Source organism: Culex quinquefasciatus, chromosome 3 (assembly GCF_015732765.1).
Source record: "Culex quinquefasciatus strain JHB chromosome 3, VPISU_Cqui_1.0_pri_paternal, whole genome shotgun sequence".
NCBI classification, from domain to species: Eukaryota; Metazoa; Arthropoda; class Insecta; order Diptera; family Culicidae; genus Culex; species Culex quinquefasciatus.
In genome coordinates this window covers 55,289,011-55,312,687 of record NC_051863.1, presented here as the reverse complement: position 1 = coordinate 55,312,687, position 23,677 = coordinate 55,289,011, and the positions used below count along the sequence as shown (strand labels likewise).

The window sequence follows — 23,677 nt, the reverse complement described above, 5'->3', positions numbered from 1 at the left end:
CACGGAGGGGTCTGAGATTACCAAATAAGTGTCCAATTAGTTTATGGATGGTCCCTTACAATAATTATGAGCATATTTGTCGGTGAGACTATCACTACAGTGGTCTTAAATCCAAGGTGTTATCAGATAGATCCTAGTTCAAACGCTTGTAAATTTCATCACCCAGCTCTCTAAAATCCTCTCCCCTGAAGCTTCCCTTCATTGGCAATTGACTCAATCCAGCCATAACATCTCAATCGCCCTCGCAAGCATTATTAATGTCACTTGTCATTATCCTCGCAATGCAATCATAATGCCCTCCAGGCTGTAGCTTTAGTCTCCTATAACCCCCCCCCCCCCCCCTGCCACTCACCGTGCTCAACCGTGACGTCCCGTGACAGAAATCTGTCATATCATTGACCGCACATTAATTTATCGGCCCCGTCACCCGAAGCTTTTGCGCCTAAAGGGCTGCAATAAATCAGAAAACGGTTTCGCTGCTTGCTCTGGTTATTGGTTTGCTGTTGCTGCGACGTTTGTTTGTCTGCAGCTGTGAAAGCAGTGTTGCCGGTGGAGGGAGAGAGAAAAAACGTTCCCAAAATTGGTTTCCAACAGATAACCTGAAAAATGAGTGTGGGCCCTGGCAGGCAGGCAACCTCCCTCAATAAATCTCTCCTCGAGACAAATTTTTACCCACGTGCCAGTTTTTATTGCTGCGGTAACCCTCGGGCGGATTTTATTTTTGTTTTTATTTTAAAAATTTCAATCCGAAATCCAAAGTGTCAAAAATTATATTGAATTAAATTTCAAATCAAAGTCTTATGCTACATAAAATTCAGATCAATCCACCTTTAAATTGCCTGTTCAAAAGAATATATCTCTGTTGCCAGATCATTGAGCTAATCAGAGTCATTTGGTGTTCAGGCGGGGAGTTCCTTCAAAATATACTACTTCCAGCATCGGGAAACTTTCAAAATTCGACACAATTATCGATATTTTTGTCAGTGTTGCCAGATCACCAAACTTTTTTTTCATCTGTAGGTAGTTCAAACCTATCCAATGCACCAGGGATGCCAGATACACAGATTTGTCTGTGTTTCACAGACATTTGAGCTCGTGTTAGACATTTTTTGAGGTACACAGACTTTTTAAAAAACTTCATTAAATTGTTATTTTGTTAAAATATCAATCGAAACTTATTTCGTTAGTCTTCAAATGCTTAAAAACACAATTTTTGATAGATTTCTATGACTGTAAATTGATTTATTTGAATTTTAGACAAAGACACAGACATACACAGACTTTTTCACAGACATTTTAAAAAATCATCTGGCATCCCTGCAATGCACAGAAATTTCCTTCATGTGCATCGTCAGATTTTGGAAACGTTACGGCAAATTTTACACAAGCGCTCACAAGTTTAGGCAGAGTTGCCAGATCTTCAGATTTTTTTATTTAGAAAAAAATATTTCCTGTGTGCTTCTAGCAAAACCTTTGATATCAACACTTAAAAAAATCAGACTTTAAGTTGTTGAGGGTTGAAAGAAATGTCCGGAACATGTACGACTGTCTGTAACGCACGCATTGCGCATCCTGCCGCGACACAACTCCCTCCTCCAAAATATCCTCCCACCTGGTGGTGAAGTCGGTGGTGCTGGTTGGGGCCCATAAATTGTGGATTTAAATTAATGATGGATATGTTTTCGAAAGTTCGCACCCAACCGGGGCTCAAAACTGTGAAAAAATGGCTGTTTTTGTCGTTGTCGTTGTTGCTGCTGGCAGGTCGGAGAGATATGGACGGATTTTTGTTTGTTAATGCTTTAAATCGATCATACTGCGTCTGGGCCGATAAGGCGAAAGTATGAAAAATGACAGGCCCTCCAAACAGGGTGGTGGAAATGTGGAAATTCATTTTGTAGTCCTGGTGAAATTTGATGTAAGTCAATTTGTTTTTACTTTTTAGGATTTTGAATAAGGTTTAAGCTTTAAGTAAATTTTAATTATTTTAGGAAAAATCCAGATTTTTGTTATATTTACAATCAATCAACAACAGAAACCTGCTAACTTAAAAATCCTCAAAAAAAAAAAACATTTGTACTAGAATCTGCTTCAGCAAAAAAAAAACGACGGATGCAAGCAAAAAAAGGAGCCAAAAGTCGGTTGCACGAACGAGCATTTTTCACATGATAAAACCACCACTTGAGATGATTGTTTTGTTATTTCACCTCTCTAACCTCTGTTCGGTCGACGTGAGATGTGTTGTGCTACCCCCTTGCTTGATCGTGCGAGTGCATCGGCGGAGACTGTGCTGTGCTGCTCCCGAAATTGAGAAGGTTTGAAGGCAGTGGTGTTGCAAAATGGGGGACAATATTTATTGTCATTGACTTTACATCAAATTTTAGTAAATTTTATGCCTTGATCAGAGTGAAGTTGTTGTTTTCTTCATAAAATTTCAATAAATACTTATTTAAAAAAATTAAGCAGTGTCCCCAGATTGCCAAATTGTTTTTCAAATATCCATCTTGAGATATTGGCTAGAATCACTATCATGTATAATATATAAAACTTTAATATTTGGAAAAAAGGAAAGGGTTACGATATATCAAGGCAGGATACCCAAGTAGCAATTGAAATGCTTTATATTCTTATATGGTTTTAAAAAAGTTTTATTAAATGCAACAATGTTTTATAAAAACTTTCATCAAAGCAAAAAGGTTTTCATCTCGCATAACCTTCAAAATATTTTCAAAGTTTCTTCAAGACTTGATTAGGAATTCTGCTTAGAAGTTTTAATTCAGGTTTTAAGTTACACTTCGAGATTTCCTGAAGAATATATGGCGCAGCTTGAATACCTTGACGAAGTCTGCAATAAATCTTTTGCGTCTTAATAAGGAATTTGACCAAGCTTGTTGGATTTGAACTGTCACTTCAACTTGTTCAGTTGTAGAACGAGAAACACAGTGCAAGGAGACGAATTACTTTGATCCAGCTTTTAAGTGCAGCTACAAGTGATCTCTTAATTCAAAGTTTTCAAAAGCGTGCAAAGTTTTCAAAAGCGTGCAAAGAATAATAAAAAGAATAAATTGGTGGTTTTGGTTGTGTTTTTTGTTTGGGAAAAGATTTTTAATTACCGTTTTTTCAGAATTTATTATTGGGAACTATTTGTGTATTTCAGAAATGGTGCCAGTGCAGTTGTTGCTTAATACTATTTTTATGTAAAGATATGTTATTTTCGCAATTTATAATAACTGAACAAGGCGTTTCACACATTTTGTTTTGTGTGGCGTTTCTCGCAGACTTTTTATTGAAAACTTTTAAGGCTTGATCAGAACTGTATAAAGTGCTTATGGTTTGCAATTAGAAATTGATAGAACTTTGAATTCTGCAAGTTTTCTTGTATAAAGCCATCAAGCTTTTATTCTGTGTATTGTTACGCGCTGTCATTTGCATTTTGTTGGTGCTGTTTGAGTTAGTTAAGCACACGGAAGTGATAATTGCGCTGTTGAGTCGGATAAAGGGCATCCGGAAACCGATCAGTATGGATAGTTTCACGCAGATGGGGCGGATCAAGTTTACGCCGGTAGATCCAGTGGATGAAGGTCAGGAGGTTTTCTTCAAGGACGTCGCTTGTCTTCAGGAGACGAAGCAGGAGATGATGGAATTTGTCGAATTGAAGGCACCGGACCGGCTGGGGCAAAGGTTCCTAAACTTGCTCTACCTCTGGGTTCACCTGAGTGTGTTGGCGAAGGTGGTGGCCATCCAGGCGCAGGTTCCATTCCTCAGCATGAACTGATCGGAAAGTATCGAAATGATTGGCAGCCTAGGAGCGGCTCGTGTCTGAGATCTTTTCAAAGACACCCGCATGCAGATTCCGTGCATAACCTACAGTGACTGGACGGCAACGCGACGGTGGATGTAGCTTCGGCGGATGTGTTATTCGAACAAATAAATATTTTTGAAATGCAAGCGTATGTTTTTTTATTCGGTTATTTCCAAATTCAAGTTTTTCACCACCGATGGCGATCTTTTTGCAGCTGAGAAAACACGCATGCGCTGCGTCCTCGCCTTGTGCGATTTGATCTTGATGAAAGCCATGATAAAACATTTTGAATCTGAATATAACCGTTATAAAACTTTTATAAATCTCGTAAGTCTTGGCAAGTTTTGAGCCACTCTTGTACAAGAAGGAATGAATTTGAAATAGATTTGAACAAGATCATTTATATTTCATGAACTTCGCCATGTTGCTGAAAGGTGCGAGCAGCCCAAAAGGAACAGCCATATTGAATTTGGGAGCAACAATATGCTAAAACATTGATTTTTTGAAAATAATCTTGACTTTTTTTTATTGAATCGAAAGTGCGCATATTAGTTTTTCGAGCTATCTTTGAAAGTTGGTCGATGAAATTATGTCGGCATAACTATCACGGTTCATTATATATTGAAACTGAACACATTTATATTAGTAACAATAATAATTTGACATCAAATAATTATTATCTGCCATCAGCTTTCTGTGTTTCCATGTAGGAATAATTGCTTTTAATCAAGAAAATTAGCAAACTATTTTGTCTGCCACGCAGGCTTTTCGGTTTCCTACAAATACAAAAATATAAATGCTTTATGTTCTGTTCTAGCATCCAAGAATGCGCACAGACTACGAGAAAACCTTTTTCCAAGCCAAGCAGTTTTATTCATGCTTTCAAGAGATCTATAGAGTTTTTATAAAACACACAATAAAACATTTATGTCTCACGATGCTCCTCAATAATACTCTGGGCAACCTCCTAAAATAGTCCATTTTGGTTTTAATGTTGATTTAACTCGTTTTTAACTCAGCATGTAGGACTAAATAGCATTTCGCTGAAATTTACTTGAGAACTCTTCAGAATCTCTTGGAAACTATATCAAAACTAGAATTGTTACTTGGGTAGCCAGATCTTGCTTACCTTAGCCGTGAATAATTCAATTGATCACTTCTAAGGGGAGATTAATTTGCACAGGGTTGCCAGATCACACAGTAAACATAATATTATCCTGGAACGTGCAAAATGGCTACATCTCTACAACAGAACCTCGCCTCTTAGTGGGCTTTGATCTAAAATTCACCAAAAAATATTTTTTTCAACCAATTTTGGAACTTTTAAAAGCATTGGAAAGCAAAATAATTTAAATTTTGGAAAATTTATGTTATGGAAGTGTGACTTGTTCAATGTGACTTTTCCAATGCTTTTAAAAATGATTTTTTGATAAGTTCAACTTTGCTTGTGTTTATACGTATGCAGATCCGGCTTCAAAAAAGAACACAAATATCACTGAAGTGGCGATCACTTGAAACACGGTTGCCAGATCTTCAATGTTTTGGACACATTGGAAAGGTCATTCAATTACCTATCTAACGATATATAACATGGTGATATTTGGTACGACTTCAGGTCATTTATCTAACATCCGGATATATGTGAAAACTCATTTTTATACATTACTTTTGAACTACTTATCGAAACATAAATTTTGTGGAAACTCGGTCTATGGGACTCTAAACAGAGTCAGTTGCAACCGGTTTGGTCAAAATCGGTTCAGCCAGTGCTTAGAAAACTGACTCTTGTGAACGTCGGGAGGTCAGGGCGCACACCGGTTTCGAGAGCGGACAACTCAGTAAAAATACCAAATTTTCCATCTCTACAAAACTGTTATTTTATTGCAGTCGTTAATCAACATATAGTTTACAATAACACAAATTACTTACGACTTAGATGTCCGCACGACCGCTCGTTGCAAACTGTCGTCTTCTTCTGATTTTTCTTGAGCAGTTGCGCGATAGGTTTACAGTTCTAAGTCGATAGGTATGCATGAAAGTGGGTCTACGAGCTTTATGTGAAAAGATCATTTTTAGATCAGGATTATAGCCTTACCTCAGTGAGGAAGGCAAACATTTCTAAAAAAAATGGGCAGTAGAGAATTAAATAGTTCCTCTTCTATGATGTAATATCATTCCCATTTGAACTGAAAATTTAATTTTAATACAGAAAAGTGGAAAGTTTACATATTTGAAGAGGTGAAATTACACATTTTGCTCAAGTGTAATATTCTTTTTAGAATTGATAGATTCTGCAAAAAAGAATGTTCAAATTTACACAAATACAAAAAAAATATTTTCTGGTCTGGAGTCCTTTAAAGAAAACTTAGAGCGGCCGTGGCTGACTGGTCACGGTGTTCGCTTTGTAAGCGAATGGTCCTGGGTTCGATTCCCATCTGCTCCCAACGAGAAAGTATAGGAAATATAAATCTTGAAACTCTGAACATGAACGAAAAATCAAAGTCGCTTGAGTCGGGGTTCGATCCCCGTTCCTTTGGATTGGTAAGCAAAAATGATAACCACTAGGCCATCGCGACTTGGTGACCTATGACTGGAATTAGGAATACTGTTACTATCAACTATATACGCGCTGGGTCCTTGTCCATTTGACAAGGGTTCGGAAGTTCTAAATAACGTTTGAACCCGATTGGTCCAAACGTTCTTCAGAGCGGGGCTTGTCGATAAAGCTGAAGTACCTCACGCTCAGCTAGCCAGCGTAGAAATGGGTCACACAAGCTCGGCAGAGCTAACACCTTCCAAATGCCTATGCGAGTTATTTGCATGTACAGAATGTAGATCTAAAAATACATGGAAACAACTCAATTTGTAAAAAGCGACCGCGTGGTCCCGTTTGGTTGGTTGCACACACACAGTCCTTTAAAGAAAACTTCAAAATCAGGGTAGTTAAAACATTTCAAAATCTCTTCAAGTTGTGAAAATAACGAACAATGCAATTATTTTCCAAAGTTTATGTCGCCCTTTCAAAATCGGCCCCAAAAAATCAGTTGGCAAAAAATTCAGAAAACTTTAAAATTTTTATGAACGCAGTCGTGCAATCAGCTAAAAACAATCAAAAATTTGAACTCACCTTTTTCTTTCAAATATTTCAAATATGGTTTGTGATATTAAAAATATTGAATTTTAATTTTGTTTTTTTTTTTTGCATTTGATAATACCCTACAAAAGTTATTTTTAACCCTACATTGTAAGAATACTTGTATGGACAAACTAATGATGCAAAATGTATTCTTTACAATGATTATTTTTCACTGTTCTTTCTATTCAGTAACTTAAAAAAGAATCAATCCTGCAACTAAGCATTTAATTTCGTGTTCATTTTAAATTTTGAGCTAGTTTATGAGTTTTGAAATCAACAACAATCTTAGATGGTTTTGAAAAGATCGTTTTATTTTACTTTTATGTTTTTGCTTTTTTTTGCTGTGAGATTTTCTCAAAAATCGAGTGCTACAAAAAATACTAAAAACAGCAGAGCTGGGACTTTGGATATCCGGATAACTTACAGCATTGATAATTCTATTAGAAAATGAAATAACTCATACATGCCACCCAAGTAACATTTTTAAACCAACTAGCAACCACCTAGTTTTATTAAGGTTTTATGGCAGAATCTTGATTGCTTTATAGTTTTATTTGGGCATTCACCACAACCAATAAGCAAGAGCTAATAAGTAGTTTCTAACATGGTTTTATGCTTCTGATTTGAAACCTTGTGACAATAAAAGCTAAATGGCCTTCAATAAGCTTTTATGAAAGTTTTAAGACAGTCTTGAAACCCCCAAGAAACTCAAAAGGTTTTATCTCATGCTTTTTTAAAACCAATGGTGTTTTAGCTGTCAAGTGCCATTAGGCATGCAAAAAGCTTACTTAAAACCATAAGCTCCTTAAAGAGCATTTAACGCGGCCAATTAGCAGTGCATAAATATGGCGCTATAAACGCGTGTTCTGCTGATTGAATTTGATTGATCGCCATTTTGATTGAAAAAATAGAAAACTGAAAAACTTGATTTGAATTTGACGAAAACACACATTTTTGATGAATTTCTGGTATGATTAATATAGCGATAGATGTTTAAAAATATTTCGAACAAAGAATTGCAATGAAATATTTTTTAACGTTAAAAACTATGATCACAAAATAATTTTCTGATGAAGCGAGTTGTTTTTTTTGGCATTATCTCCCCTATCAATAAAATTTCAACCGCAGCTGAATTTAAGCCACCTATTGCAAGAAATAAGCTTTCAAATTATTTGGATTACCTCTAATATCTATTATTTATCATCGCCATTTTTGACAACCATCTCCATAATTTCATTTGGCAAGACGAAGACTTATTTTTGCCAAAATAAAACCTATTTGGCATAAGACGTTTGAAGACGTATAAAATGTCATTTTTCATTAACTCCTGACTAGGTTTAATCAAAGGTTTTATGAAGGCTTTGAGGATGTTGTTAGGATTCAGTTGTTAAGCCTTGAACTCCTATATAGGTTTTATAAAAAGGCCGTAAGGTTCAAGTTGGGATTATCAAGGTTCTGGAGAGTTTGTTACAACTAAGTGGTTTTAATGTTGGTTTTGGCTGATGGGTTTTATAGCGGTTTTGCCAATTTTGATAAAGCCTAAAATGTTACTTGGGCATCGTTGTCTCACGACTGTGGGGCGACATTAAGACGAAACAAAATAATTGTATAGGTTTTTTTTAAAGACCTTTAATTTTTATAACATGATTTATAGACGAGTACTTTAATCAGAAAAGCTATCCGATCCGTTACATTTTTATTCGTAAATTTTGGGTTCCTTAAATATTTTTTTTGCAATTCCGTCGTGAAACTACTTACTTTTCCTGTCATTCTTGAACGACGAAATAGCCTACTTTTCTATACCAAAAATAACAGAATCGAATAGCAACACTTTTCAAAAGTAAATGCTGAACCTCGTTGGATAAATGTACGACTCGTTCTGAAAAAATCCTCTTTTTGCAACTTGTTGCATAAACTACTATATCCAAATAATTTTCAGTTCTGATACGATTTTCGTATATCTTTTTTGATTTAGTATATAGAAAAAAATCTAAACTATACGGATATCCGAAGTCCCAGCTCTAAAAAACAGTTAATGTGTAGAATCAATAGTTAACTATAATGAAGTTTTATCTTTTGGTTGATAGTTTGTTAAGATGTGAAACCTTCTTTTTGTGTATAAATTCCGAACCCCTGCACTGCCATTCACGCTACAAGCAAGAGCTGCAAGCCAGCAAGCACCCCTTTCCGACTCTCGGCAGCACAACTACAATTTTGTCGAAACTGCTAGTTTCTGTCGAATCCCCCCGAGGCAATCCAAATCCCCCAAACTACAAGGCTCCATCACCGAAGGGAGGACGTGATCCCACTCTGGGGAATTTCGCACGGGCGAGCTCCTGCATGCTGCTGTTGCTGTTGAGGCAGCAAGATACGTATCTCTCTGGATCGCTTTTCACGCCCGGAAGCCACCAGAGCACAGCCAAATCGGCCAGCGGAAACCGAAAGCGAGAAAAAGCCCCCACCCGTCTGACCTTCCTCCCGGAAGATTGACCCCTCTTGCCGTTGGGAGTGCATTTCCGGGCAGCTTTCAAAACAAACCCTTCTTTACTTTATATCGGGGAAGGGAAAATCTGCGCACGATATGCGCCGGGAAAATCCCAAACTATTTGATTTATTTTCCAATATATCAAGTAATTTAAACGATGCACGTCCTGCATAAACCAATATTTATGGCAAGTCCAGAGTCTGGCAAGATTGCACACACACACACTCACAAATACAGTAAGCTTTTGAAGCGAAGCTTCCTCCTGCTGGATCTCATGTCAAAGCAAAAGTTGAACAAGAAGCACCATTCCCCTTCCCTCCCTCATCTTGGTGTGAAAATCTGCCACCAGTTCGATGTAAGGTGAAGATAAGAAGTTTTCGATGATGATATATCGAGCAACATCGTAGCACAAACATGTGCACACACACACACAAACGTGTAAAGATAGTGCTGATGTGGTTATTTCGTCGTACAGTAAGAGGAAAATAAAAGATTGCAGTAGAGGAGCTTTTCAATTTTTATGTTTGAAGGGAGTTGCTTTAAAAAATTGAGTAACCTCAACTGATTCTCAATGATGTTCAGGTCACTGCCATATTGTTGCAATATTACGCCCAATTGAAACAAAAGTCTTGATTCCTAAAATTAAAAAATATTTTTTTTCGAAAAAATTGTTGTCAACAATGGGGATTGTTTGGATGAGACTTAGAAAACAGGAAAATATCCAGGCCATGACTTCCGGGAGTTCCTGGATGGCCCAAAACAATCCAACATGTCGCAGAGTGTCCATCGTGGTCCACTGAAGCTACCTAAAGCTATACCGTTGGTTAATATATCCATACAGACCCCCGTTGATCCGGTAGATATCCAGGCCTTGACATCCGGGAGTTCCTGGATGACCTCGTACATTCTAACAGTTCGCAGAGAGTCCATCGTGGCTCACTGAAGCTACCTGAAGCTATACCGATGGTTAATATAGCCATACATACCCCCGTTGAACAGGTAGATATCCTGGCCATGACTTCAGGGAGTTCCTGGATGACCTAAAACAATCCAACATGCCGCAGAGTGTCCATCGTGGTCCACTGAAGCTACCTGAAGCTATACCGATGGTTAATATATCCATACATACACCCGTTGATCCGGTAGATATCCAGGCCATGACATCCGGGAGTTCCTGGATGACCTCGTACATTCTAACAGATCGCAGAGAGTCCATCGTGGCTCACTGAAGCTACCTGAAGCTATACCGATGGTTAATATAGCCATACATACCCCCGTTGAACAGGTAGATATCCTGGCCATGACTTCAGGGAGTTCCTGGATGACCTAAAACAATCCGACATGCCGCAGAGTGTCCATCGTGGTCCACTGAAGCTACCTGAAGCTATACCGATGGTTAATATAGCCATACAGACCCCCGTTGATCAAGTAGATATCCAGGTCATGACATCCGGGAGTTCCTGGATGATCCAAAACAATCCAACATGCCACAGGATGTCCATCGTGGTACACTGAATCTATATGAAGCTATACCGATGGTTAATTCACCCATATAGACCCCCGTTGATCCGGTAGATATCCTGGCCATGACTTCCGGGAGTTCTTGGATGACCTAGTACATTCTAACAGATCACAACGTAACCATTGTAGGTCACGGAAGCTACCTGCAATTATTACGATGGTGGATACACTGGTACAGACCCTTGTTGAACAGATAGATGTTCAATTCATTAGTTCCGGAAGTTCTTGGATAACCCAGAACATCCCAACCTGCTGTAGAATATACAGCGCAGGTCACTGAAGCTATTTTGAATAACCTGGAATTACATTATTATTATTAAAAAATATAATACTTTATAAAACTAAAAAATACTGAAAACTCTTTTTACGCGAGCAATTCAAAATAGCGCGAACTCTTTTTACGCGAAAAATTCAAAATAGCGCGAACTTTTTTTACGCGATTTTTTTTTACGCGAGAACCAAAATTCGCGTAAAAAGAGGTTTGACTGTATTTTGCTTATTTGATATTTTATTTTTAAAAAATAAGCCATAATTCAATTTTTTTATGATCACCTGGTTAATATGAGCTGTTGAAAATTTTTATTTTTTAAATATCTTCAAATTTTGTTTTTCAATGTAAATTTACATAATTTTCAAAAAAGTTTTTTATTTCATGTTGATGGCAATGCAATGATAAAATAAATTATTAATTAAATCATTATACAAACAACCCCCGGTGGTTGGTCACTTTTTCGTTTGACACTTTTTTAGTTTGTACCCCGTTGGTTGGTCAAAGTCAAACTAATAAGTGACGAACTGTCACTTTTTACACGGCGCTCATGCAAACTATCAAAACAGGTTTGATTGTGTGTGTGAACTCCGTGTAAAAGAGGTGTCAAACTAAACAGTTGGTGTCAAACCATCGGGGTTTTAGTGTACATTTTTTTTCCGAAATTCAAAAATCAAGCCCAACATTTGAAAAAATCCAGAATGAGTGTTTGAAGCCCCCCACAAAATCACTCTTTATTCTAAAATTTTGAAATTATTTTTAATAAGACAATGCATGAAAATACACAACATGTTTCCAATATATCGCATGCTTAAAAATGAGAGTTGATTGGATGACACTGAGAAAATCTATTTGTTTCAAAAAATTTAAGCTAAAGATCGTAGATTATGTCATTCACTCTTGGGGCAATTACTGTCAATAATGGATCTGAAGTCAGGCTCCAAAAATAGTAAATTGAGATGAAAGATAAATCACGAAATGAGAAATTTTACTGCAAACAACACAAAAAAAAAACAATTTTTATTTGTGCATTCTAAATCAAATTTTGTATGTTTTTTTTTTCTGAAACAAATATGGCCGCAAAATGGCCTATTGGGGATGATGCATTTTAACGCCAATCAACAAAGTCAAAATATAAATATAATAATGTTGTTTGGAGCCTTGCAGGGCAAAAACTAATGATGCTAAATTGCTTTCTTTAATTACACACAAATATGGTAATATTCATCAGGAAATGGTGACAGACTTTGTGTAAAAAAATGTGTAATCTTACATAATTTTTTCTGTGTAGGGAATGCATAGACAAAGTTCCACTGAAATGAATAAAAAACCAAAATTAAAAATGTCGAAAAAAAAACCGACTTCTGGAGAATGAGGACCTAATAGGATTGACTGATGAAATGACAAAATCCATAAAATTTCAAATTATGTAGCGTTCCAATCAAACCCAATTATTTGTAAAAAAAAATCACCCAAAATCCCGCAAAGGCAAGCAAGCTTATAAAAATTGGAACGATGTATTTGACCGCAAAAATTACAGATTTGATCAAAACAAGTTCTGCACAGTTCTAGGATCATCTAGAAATCACTGGTAAAAGGAATCGTCCCGATTGGTTGAGTTTTGCTCGAGAACCATTCCGTGTAAGTTTGACATGCGCTGGGCGTTCCAGTGTTGAATAAAATTTCAATTTTAAAATTACTCATACACACAATTTTCTAATCTAATCCCGTGCAATGGTTACAATTTTGTCACAAACTGTAACCCACAACAAAAAAGAGGGAACAAATTTCGACATGTTGGTGGTGTGTGGTTTCCAGCAGCAGCAGTTCGAAGCTCTTTCTCTCGCTTGTCAATGTTTGAGCAAGTGGGTGGGGGCTGGGTTGGAGTGGCATGGGAAGTCTGGTCCAAGAAAAACAAACATGGTGAAAGATTTATTTGGTGTTGTCAGCAAAGCGAAGGAACTGGGTGCCAATGACAGCAACGTGTGAATGAGTGGAAAATGACTTCCCGTCCGGGTTTTTTTTGGGGGGAAAGCCAACGAAATGTGAGGTGACACCATTTTTTCTAAGGAAGATGCTATGTAGCAATTTGGATTGGGTCAGATAAAGTTGAAACTGGATCCCTTGAAAAAATCTGCAACTCAAACAAAAAAAAAATTATAGTAATTTGTCAATTCCAACAAATTCCACTGCAATTGTTATTTCCTAGATTTGAGTAATTGATGCCGTACACCGCAGCGTGAACCATCCCTCGTAATCCCGCGAAATTATTCCTCCCGGCACTGATCCAATTTGAAGCGCGGGTTCGATTCTCAATTTCCAATTTACATAGAGATTAAAAGTTTTCCCTCGAGCAGTGTTTTTCAACTTTACCCTCCTTTTTCTATTTCTCTGAACCAATATCAACCCAGCCAGATTCTTCGCCGCTGCTGTTTTTTCCCCCGATCAGGAAATTACGAATAATGAATAAAAACATCAGCTTTTTCCTGTAGCAGGCACCACCCACGCTGATTTTGATTTCTAATGGATTTTTTTTGTCTTCTTCTTCCTGCTTTTGCTATCTCTTTTTCCAGATCGGTCCCCTCAAAGGATATTATTTATTTCACCACAGCCACGTCAGGAAGCGGTCGCTCGACAGAAGCGAAGTTCACCACAACGCACTCAACACCGAGCCGGAGGTAAGTTGGGCTTTGGGTGTTGTTTTTAAAATGATTAAAGTGGCAAGGCGAATGGTATAAAATCACCGGTAAATTGAAGGAAATTTGTATTAAGAAATCAATACTTTAAAATTGCTCCATATTATTTAAAAAAATTTACAATCAAAAGCAAATGGATATGATATGGTTATAAAAATTTAGTACGGAGATTTCAGTAAAATAATCCAATTATTTTGTTATTATATGAATATAAAATTGATTTATATATTTGAACCAAATTTAATTTTTTTTTCTGCATGGTCCGAAATGAGAATGACGGAACTTGTTGAAAATTTGAAGCAAGTTCGTTCTTTAATTTATTTTAAAGAGATACAAAACAAACTGCTGTTCTTAAAACATATTTTTCTCTCGTTTAATGTTTTCTTCAATAATTTTAAATATTTTTCTTAGCAGATGTTTTTAATTGAATGTTTAATGACTTTTCAACAACATTTTGCCTATTTGCTGTTTGTCATGATTTACCAATATTTTTTTTTTCAATCATTATTACAATCACTGAAACTACTTACACTTAGATTCTTTTACCGAATTCGGTAGTTGAAAAATTGGTGAAATTTTGATCGATAAACCATCTTTCCAAATGAACAAAAATTTACCGAATGTTGGTTGTAATAGCATCTTATATACTAGAGCATAGGATGTTGTTAAATCAAAAACAGTAATAATATTTTTCTGAAGAAAATTTTAGTCAAAAATACAAAAAAAAACTTTTTTACAAGCACAATCGAATCAATCTATTTTCAAATTATAGGCATGTGAATATGAAATCATTAAGAAAATGTACAATTTTATATTTACAAAAAATAGGAGGAGTTATTGGAGGTTACTGTCGGAAGAAGATTCTTTTCCCCTGAGGACACCGTGAGTGATTTTGCTTGTTCGCGTCCATCGATCCCCTTTTGACCTATCATGCGGCAGTAATTTGAAGAAGTTCCCTCGAAGTCTGAGCCACTGTAATTCTAGGCAACCGCTACATAGGACATTCTTGTGGCCCTGGTGGTCAACACATCAAATCAAATCAAAATTTACAAAATAACAGGAGCGAAAAGTAGCCTGCAAAAAATTATAATAGGGGAAATCTACCCATTTTAATCCTTATAAGCGGTCGTGTTTGAATGATGCTGGATCAGGGATGCCACTTGTTTTTTTAAAATGTCTGTAAAAAAGTCTGTGTATATCTGTGCTTTTGTCTAAAATTCAAATATATCAATTCACAGTCATTGAAATCCATCAGAAATTGCATTTTTAAGCATTTGAAGACATACGAAATAAGTTTCGACAAAAAAGATTACAATATAATAATTTAATGAAGTTTTTTAAAAGTCTGTGCACCTCAAAAAATGTCTGACACAAGCTCAAAAGTCTGTGAAACACAGACAAATCTGTGTATCTGGCATCCCTGTGCTGGATAATCTAGAGTCTCCCTTGAATTTTACTAAAACCAAGTACACCAACGAGTAGAGCAAGTTTTTGTGAACATTTCTGTTTATTTTCACTTTCACTAAAAGTTATTCTATTTCTTTACCAAGCATTTAACAAAAAAAAAATCCCAAGGGTATTCTAATCGAGGCGAATGCATTGGGCCACGCCCATTTTTCTAATATTGGCTTAGTTCTTTTTTCTTCCAACACTCTGTCGAGTGTTGCCATTTGCGCTGACAGTTCAAACGAACACTCACGAAAAGTGGCATTTATAGGGAAAGTTTCCTGGCATCGCTGGCTGTGTTGGTGGTGGTGTTGACGGCCAGCCTTTGTTCTTTTTTGCCTTCGTCTCTCGCTCGGTTTTCTTCAGCCTTCGATTGGAATGCAATGTGAAAATTGAAACGTCAAACGACTTGGCACTTGCTAATTTATTACATTTTTCGGGATTATTCTTCAAGTGAGTGCCTTACTAATTATCAAAAGAACATGTTGCCGGTAGTTGGAAGCAATTTCATATCTTAAGCGCCGTGAAAAAGTAAACGAAAGTGAAAAGTTAATTTTGGCGATATTCATTAAGCGTTTGAGGGATTCTCGTGTGTGTCACTGTGTGTGCCAACAAAATGATGAGAAGTGGTCTCGCAAAATACAAATTATGATCAAAAGTGCATTAAATGTGATCTTTTTGGCCAGTAAGTGGCATACATTTGCGTGCTTACTCGAGGCGGTGCTGTTGCTGGTAAGTTTATAGCCCAAATAGTATTTTTGGAGCTTTAATCGAGCATCAAACTCTCCATATGACGAAGATAGGTGTTTGATTGGAAAGGGTAGATTTTCCCTATATGCAGAGAATTTTTGTCTCTAAGAAGTCTTTTTATGTATTGCTATCTGTGCCATCTAATTTGTGCACAATTTGCAACTAGCGGTAATTTTGAAATTGTTGGTTTGATTTAAATGTTTAAAAATGAAACTTTTGTGATTTTTTGTGCACATTTCTTTAAAAAAAATCAAAATTCAATCAAATCATCATCTCCAATTTTACTGAAGATACCAAATCGATATTGATAAAAAAAAACCATGATACCGCTCCTGTTGCGAAATTTCAACTGTTTTTGTATGCATTTTTTATGAATATATTAATTTTTTCTACCTAACATTTTGATCAATATTAAAAATCATAAAAAAAGAAAATATAAATGACTGAATGCAAACATGAAATTTGATATTACATTGAACCATACTTTGTAATGTCGTGTTTAAAATTAATTTATATCAATGGAACGTTAAATTTAATTTGCTCTTAATTTTTTGTTACAATCATATTAAAACTGATACAATTTTGGGAAAGGAAAGAAATAAAATTAAGCCAAAAATTGTTGCCGAAAAATTATGGGCCAATTTTTTCTTGTTTTTTTTTTTCAATAAACTTCAAAATTTGTATAAAAATTTAAGGCCCCTGTGTTTAATTTTGTTTCACCTCTTTGCGTTGATTCAGAAATCTTTACATCTTTTGAAATTTTGAATATTGATTAAAGCTTTTTCCGCTATTTTTTTTTTGGTGTAAAATGCATTTTAAAACATTTTTGTTTTGCTATTGATTACTGTAAAGTGTTTTTTATCTGATGCTGGTTCTGAGATAAAACCATTTTCAAATGCTATGTTTGTCTTTTATATGAAGATAAATTATCCCTGTAACATTTTAAATTTTTATGGATTGACACTACAAGATTATAATTCACTAAAAATTTATAAATTTTTATTATTTTATATTTATATTATTCGATTCGGAAGAAACTATAATTTTCGATTCCAATGACTCTGAGTCTCTAAAATGTGCTTCAAAAACAAAAGATTGGACCAATGCATAGTAGTTCGGAACGCAAAAGCGAGAGGAAAATATTTTTTTCGAAAAATTCTGAAGATTTGAAGCTTTTGGGCCTATCAAACAGTTGTTGCAGATTGGAAAGGGCAGCTTCTGGCTTGGTTTTAACCCTTATTTACCGGTTCACGATTAGGATGTTTTTGAAAATCAATCCTTCCAGGAATATATTTGGGAATATTTCGCCTCTTAGAAAATCGTTGGACTTGTGAATTAATAACCTTGTCCAAGACATTAAAATTTTATTTCGTAATCTAAGCCTATTACTACCACATTTAGAATCAGTTTTTGGAACGTACTAAATCGAGCTATGTTTTAAAAAAAGAAATGTTTTTTGGGTTCTTTTTGCGCCTAAAACGAACATTTTCACAAACAACAACAAACAATACCCCTGGATTTTTTTTCCAGTTTTTGTAGTCCTAGATTTCGAATGCAACATGGCGCTTAAAATTAGGCCTTCGCTTTTTCAAATTATTTTAGTTTTTAAATTGCTTCTTGCAAACCATGGCTCTTTTTATTGACACTTGAGTACAAATTGTTTTTTTAAAGCGAAAACGTTTCTTTTTAAAGCACTTAACGCCTCTTTTCTCCAAATTTCAAGCCTGAATTGCTATGATATAAAAAACTTATTATTGAAGCTAAACACAAATACTTTTTTTTTTAAATGGGTATTTTGTACAAAGTTGCTTGAAATGACAAGCTCAACTAATTTTTCGAAGACAAAAAATTAAAAAGAAATCCAAAAATCTTAAATTTTCATAATCATCCTAGTCGTGAACTATCCTTATTTTAAACCAAGCCAAAAGTAGCCACTGTGCTATGGTTGCTGACTTACAGCCTCTGAAAAACACGAGACGATTCCGATTTTCGACTGTTAATTCTTTCAAAAATTTCAAATCAACATTTGAAAAGGAAAAACAACACATTTTTTTTCGATTATTTAAAATGATACGGATAAGAAAAGATCCTAGAAATCTGGCGATTTTAAAATAATTTCATACCCCCAATATTTTTGATTGATCTCCAAATCACTGCTAAGTGTTTCAATTTAAAAAAATATTCCTCCCCCATCACAAATTCCCGCTCATTTTCCGGAAGGTGTTTTTCATCAAAACCGTTCCGCGTGGGAGACGGGGTCGGGGTTGCGCGAGATTTTTATCGAAAAGGCTCTCATCATCATGGTTTCATCCCGCCACCCCCCCGTAGCTGGAGGGGGAAAACAGTTTTTTTGTTTGTCCATCACTTGTGGTTTGAAAAGCGCGCGACGACGACGGCTGCCACTTTTCCCATTGAAGTGGAATTAAATTATCTTATCTGAATGGTTTGGTCCGACGAATTGGCGAGGGGGGTTCCTTTTGATTCCTTTATTGGGAAGATACACTTATTTTTGTTTGGCAAATTCTATTGAAAGTGACGAAGAGGGGGGAGGGTTTCTTTTCTTGTGAAATGTTTATGCCCAAAATGGGAAAACATTGAACGTGGTGAAGCATTTCTTTTGTGCAAATTACTTTTGATCGTTATCGGGAAAGATCTGCGAGTTTTCGAAAAGGTTCAAAAGAAAATCTGTTTTTCGAGCAAACAAAAAGCTTTTCGGAGTAAAGTAAAACACAAACATTTAGATAACAAATTTTCCTCCTTCGTTTTCCCCTCCATTCCACCAGGTGCGATGGATGCAGCAGCAGCACGAAAAGATTCGTAAAAAGCGCGACTACTCCACCTTCGACCAGGACTTTGTCCGGTTTCCGGACCCACGTTCGATTGCCCCCGGCAGCCAGCGGGTCAACTATCGGGACACGGGCTCGCACAACATCTTCCCCGATCCGCTCTTCAAGGAGCAGTGGTACCTGGTGAGTAGAGTATGTGTTGTATCGTCCTTTTACCCTTTCGCACCTGCTCATGGATATTGGTGATTCACAGCTCGCCAGTTTGCGAGGGAGTTCTGCTTTTGGTGGGCGCTGGTAAGAAAAGCTTGTGGCTTGCAGTGTGGGGAGCTTTCGGAACTGGTTTTTCAACAAACGAACTACACACATGTTATGATAGATTGCTGAATAAATTACAACGACCAGCAACATTTCGGCTTTCAGAAAAACATAAGGGTGGCAAGAAAAATTTTAAATATTGAAAAATCTTAAAAGCTACCCCTTGCCTCGATTTTTTAGGGAAAAAAAGTAACTGCGCCAATTTTGAGTCAAATCGGTTAAGAATCAAGAGTAGCTTCTTATCGTTGCAGTTTATATGGGAAAATTCGCAAAGAGAAAAATCATAACTCCGCCGAAAAGTGGCGTTAAATGTGTCGATTCATTGTCAACTATAAGATTCTTATGTAAAATGTTATGACAATCAACTTTGTTGTAGAGTGCAAAACGATCCGATCACCAACTTTAACGATGTAAAGCAACCCTTTAACCTTGAACGATTTGGCTCAAAATAGGAAAATAATTTTCGAAAGCTGCGAAGATTGACTACACCCAAAGGAAAAATATATCTCAAAATCTGCAACAGTGGATTTGCTGCAGAAAATGTCACATTTTATAACATTTTTTGCAGCAAGCCCGTAGATCATTTTTGCCCGCGTGTAAACATTTCTGCGATCTGCAGTTCTCACCAATACATACAGTGCTGGCCCGTCCCTGAGCAACACTTCAGAGAGAAAATTATGTTGGTTCTCTTTCACTCACATTTCATCAAGCGTCCATGGCGCGGTGGTAGCGTGTCGGATCAATAACCAAGAAGTTGGTGGTTCAATCCTCGTTCTGCTAAGTGTTTTTTTTTGTGAAATACAACCATAAAGTCGTCGGTAATGTCGATAATTGTCGGTAACGGGCAAAAATGTCATACTCCTATATCGCAAAAAATGCATGAGGACAGATTTCATGCAGATTCTGATATACTTTCATGCCGCCATGCATCACAATCATGCGACTGCCAGTTGGGTGTACAACTCTCTGAGACTTGAAAAAGTGACAATACATTTCAAGCATACAGCTTAACAAAGAATACGAATCGATTAAAATAAGATTATTTTTCATATTTCACAGTTCAGATCAAACAATAAAATTTTTGAAATGTTGTTTTGGAAAAGATCTCTTCAAGTACTCTTCCAAACTCCTGAAGAAGTTTTGAAGAGAATTTTATCCTACCGCGGTCCAAACTGCTATGCTGTAGCTATCTTGAGAGCTCTTGCGTAACTCCTGGAAAAAATGTTACTTGGGATACCTTCTAAGTCAGATTTTGCACCATCTTGCACTATGGCTTAAAAGATGTCTGTTTTAGTCCCCTAAAACATATAAAAATTTCTATAATTTAAAAATAGTGAAATAAAAAATCGAACAGATAAACTGTTTTATTCCAAAATTATTTTTTTTAAAGTATTTGTTGTTAACAATCTCAATCTATACAAATTATGATCAGCTAATCCTGAACTACGATAAATTCATTTCAAGATTATAAAAACAACCTGTGGACCATTCATAAACCCCGTGGACACTTTCCATACAAAAAAAGAACAAATCAGATGTAGATCAGAGGAATTTTTATAATTTGTCCCGAGGATTCCCGAAATTAAAAAAAGAATAATCATATTTAGGTCTGGAAAGATTTGGTTGTGGAAATTGATGAACACTTGAATAATTTGTAATCGATAAGAATTTTAATGCATTTAAATTTTTAAACAGCATTAATTAATTGTTGAAATTTTAGTTTAAAGATCTGCCAATTGCCTAGCGCATAAAATATTTTCTATTGAATATTATATATTTTTTAAAGACGTGATACTATAAAGTACAGTAAGTCAAATATTTTTCCAAAAAAAATTTCTAATGTAAAAAGTACAAAAAAAGCAACTGAAGTACGAACTTTTCTACATCAATCGAAGCGGCAGAATGTCCTCTTGAAGATTCTGTCAGTGAATTTTCTAATAGACTTATTCTCAATAAATTAAAAAATTGTTTAAAGAAAAAATTTTAAAAGGAGGTCAAATAATTGTCCGTTCGCCAAATAAAACTGAGCAATTCTCTACGAAATCGAGTATTTTTGTTTTAATTTTTGTATTTTTAAATCCGGCTAAATTTTTTCAGTGCACCCAACTGGCAGTCGCATGATTGTGATGCATGGCGGCATGAAAGTATATCAGAATCTGCATGAAATCTGTCCTCATGCATTTTTTGCGATATAGGAGTATGACATTTTTGCCCGTTACCGACAATTATCGACATTACCGACGACTTTATGGTTGTATTTCACAAAAAAAAACACTTAGCAGAACGAGGATTGAACCACCAACTTCTTGGTTATTGATCCGACACGCTACCACCGCGCCATGGACGCTTGATGAAATGTGAGTGAAAGAGAACCAACATAATTTTCTCTCTGAAGTGTTGCTCAGGGACGGGCCAGCACTGTATGTATTGGTGAGAACTGCAGATCGCAGAAATGTTTACACGCGGGCAAAAATGATCTACGGGCTTGCTGCAAAAAATGTTATAAAATGTGACATTTTCTGCAGCAAATCCACTGTTGCAGATTTTGAGATATATTTTTCCTTTGGGTGTGCTTTTGGTATGCTTAAAGAAGCCATTTTGCATCATTAGCTTGTCGATATAATTTTCCATGCAAATTTGGCTGCTGTCCATTAGGGTGGTCCAAATCCGGACTTTTTTCGGGCTACCCCCTGAAATCAAAGATTGACCCATCACTAGGCTAAATTCCAAATTTGAGCTCATTCTGACCACGGGAACCCCTCCCTCCAATCGCTTAAAGTTTGTATGGGAAAAATCATCAAAATGTATGGAGAAAAGCAACTGTTTTACTTTTTACCTGTGGAAGGCGCCATAATTATCCGATTCTTACCATTTCTCAAATGTAGAACCTTCATTAAATTTAGAACAACTTTCCCGAAGACACAATATTTTTGGATTTTTCCCGCGAAGTTATTAGCGCCCAAAACTGACCATTTTGCGCGGCCAGCTGTAAGGGGCTACCTAACAACGATGTTTATTTCCAATTCGTACACGCACGTGCTCTCTCTTAGGTTCACTCTCTCACGAGCTGCTCGCCTGCCTGCCTGCCTGCCTGTTTACTTACAAGCACGCGCGCAGTTTCTCTGCTTGAACTTTTGTCGTCGTCGTCGTTTTCGTTTGCCGTCCGCTGCGCTGCGTTCCTGGCATGTTTATTATAATTTTCAACAAAAATAGTCGGTTTGTATTGAGATATAAAATCAAATGTAATATGTGAACAACAAAACGAAAAAAAACACAACAATAGATATCATATTATAAGAGCGTGTGAGAGAGAATACAAATTTGATGAATTAGTTCATCCATGAATCGTCATCTGTTCTGATCCAAACCTAATTGCAAACGTTTTGGATTTTTATTTATCTGCTTTTGTTACAAGAAATACCATGAAGTATTTTTTAGATAAAAAAGGAAGGAATTTTCTTTAGATTTTTTTAAAAACTGAATCCAAAAGAGTATCTTAAAGGAAGGCCGCAACTGCAAGATCTGAAGGTTGTTAACGATTGTGCAGAAAGAGATGTTTCCTGAAACGAAAAATTTACAGGTAAACTGACAAAAAATGATAAACAGTTGCAATATTTGTTGCAGGTGATCTAGGAACACAGAAAGAAATTTCCAGAAAGTATAAAAAAATAATTTTAGAGAGTATGAATGAAAATTTGCAGCAATAATTGTAAAATTGCCTTGATTTGTTCTGATTTGAACTAAAGTATAATTTTGTTAAAGCAAACTACCTAAAGGAACAACATTTGTATTACCTGAAGATTTTTTTCAAATAATTGAATCATTATCATGTTTCTTTAGCATATACGAAAAACTGCGTGTAATGCTTGGAAAAACAAACAAACCCTGTTCTCATGACATTTGCTGTATTTTTTTAATTGAGCCTAAGCTGTCTTTTCTTTAAACTATTTTTTCAGCGCAGTTTTTTTATTTTTGACATAATTTAAGAAATTATATGCTAAATATATCTTAAAACAATCCTGCTATTTTAGTTGAAAACTATAATAAAAATGCCAGAAACGCAGCGCAGCGGATAGCAAACGAAAACGACGACGACGACAAAAGTCCAAGCAGAGAAACAGCGCGCGCTTGTAGGTAAACAGGCAGGCAGGCAGGCGAGCAAGCTAGTGAGAGAGATTGAACCTGAGAGAGAGCACGTGCGTGTAAGAATTGGAAATAAACATCGTTGTTAGGTAGCCCCTTACAGCTGGCCGCCCAAAAATGGCCAGTTTTGGGCGCTAATAACTTCGCGGGAAAAAATCCAAAAAATATTGTGTCTTCGGGAAAGTTGTTCTAAATTTAATGAAGGTTCTACATTTGAGAAATGGTAAGAATCGGATAATTATGGCGCCTTCCACAGGTAAAAAAGTAAAACAGTTGCTTTTCTCCATACATTTAGACGATTTTTCCCATACAAACTTTAAGCGAATAGAGGG

The 23,677-nt window shown here is 36.2% G+C and overlaps 1 protein-coding gene across 2 annotated transcripts in view; it reads left to right on the top strand.

Moving 5' to 3' along the window:
- LOC6048628 (furin-like protease 2) overlaps positions 1-23,677 on the top strand; it is a 614,884-nt gene that overhangs the window by 467,356 nt on the left and 123,851 nt on the right. For both annotated transcript variants that reach the window (XM_038260446.1, XM_038260447.1), the window contains exons 3-4: positions 13,783-13,887; positions 18,885-19,070. In XM_038260446.1, coding sequence (XP_038116374.1) covers positions 13,783-13,887; positions 18,885-19,070 — 291 coding nt within the window. The remainder of the gene's footprint in view (positions 1-13,782; positions 13,888-18,884; positions 19,071-23,677) is intronic.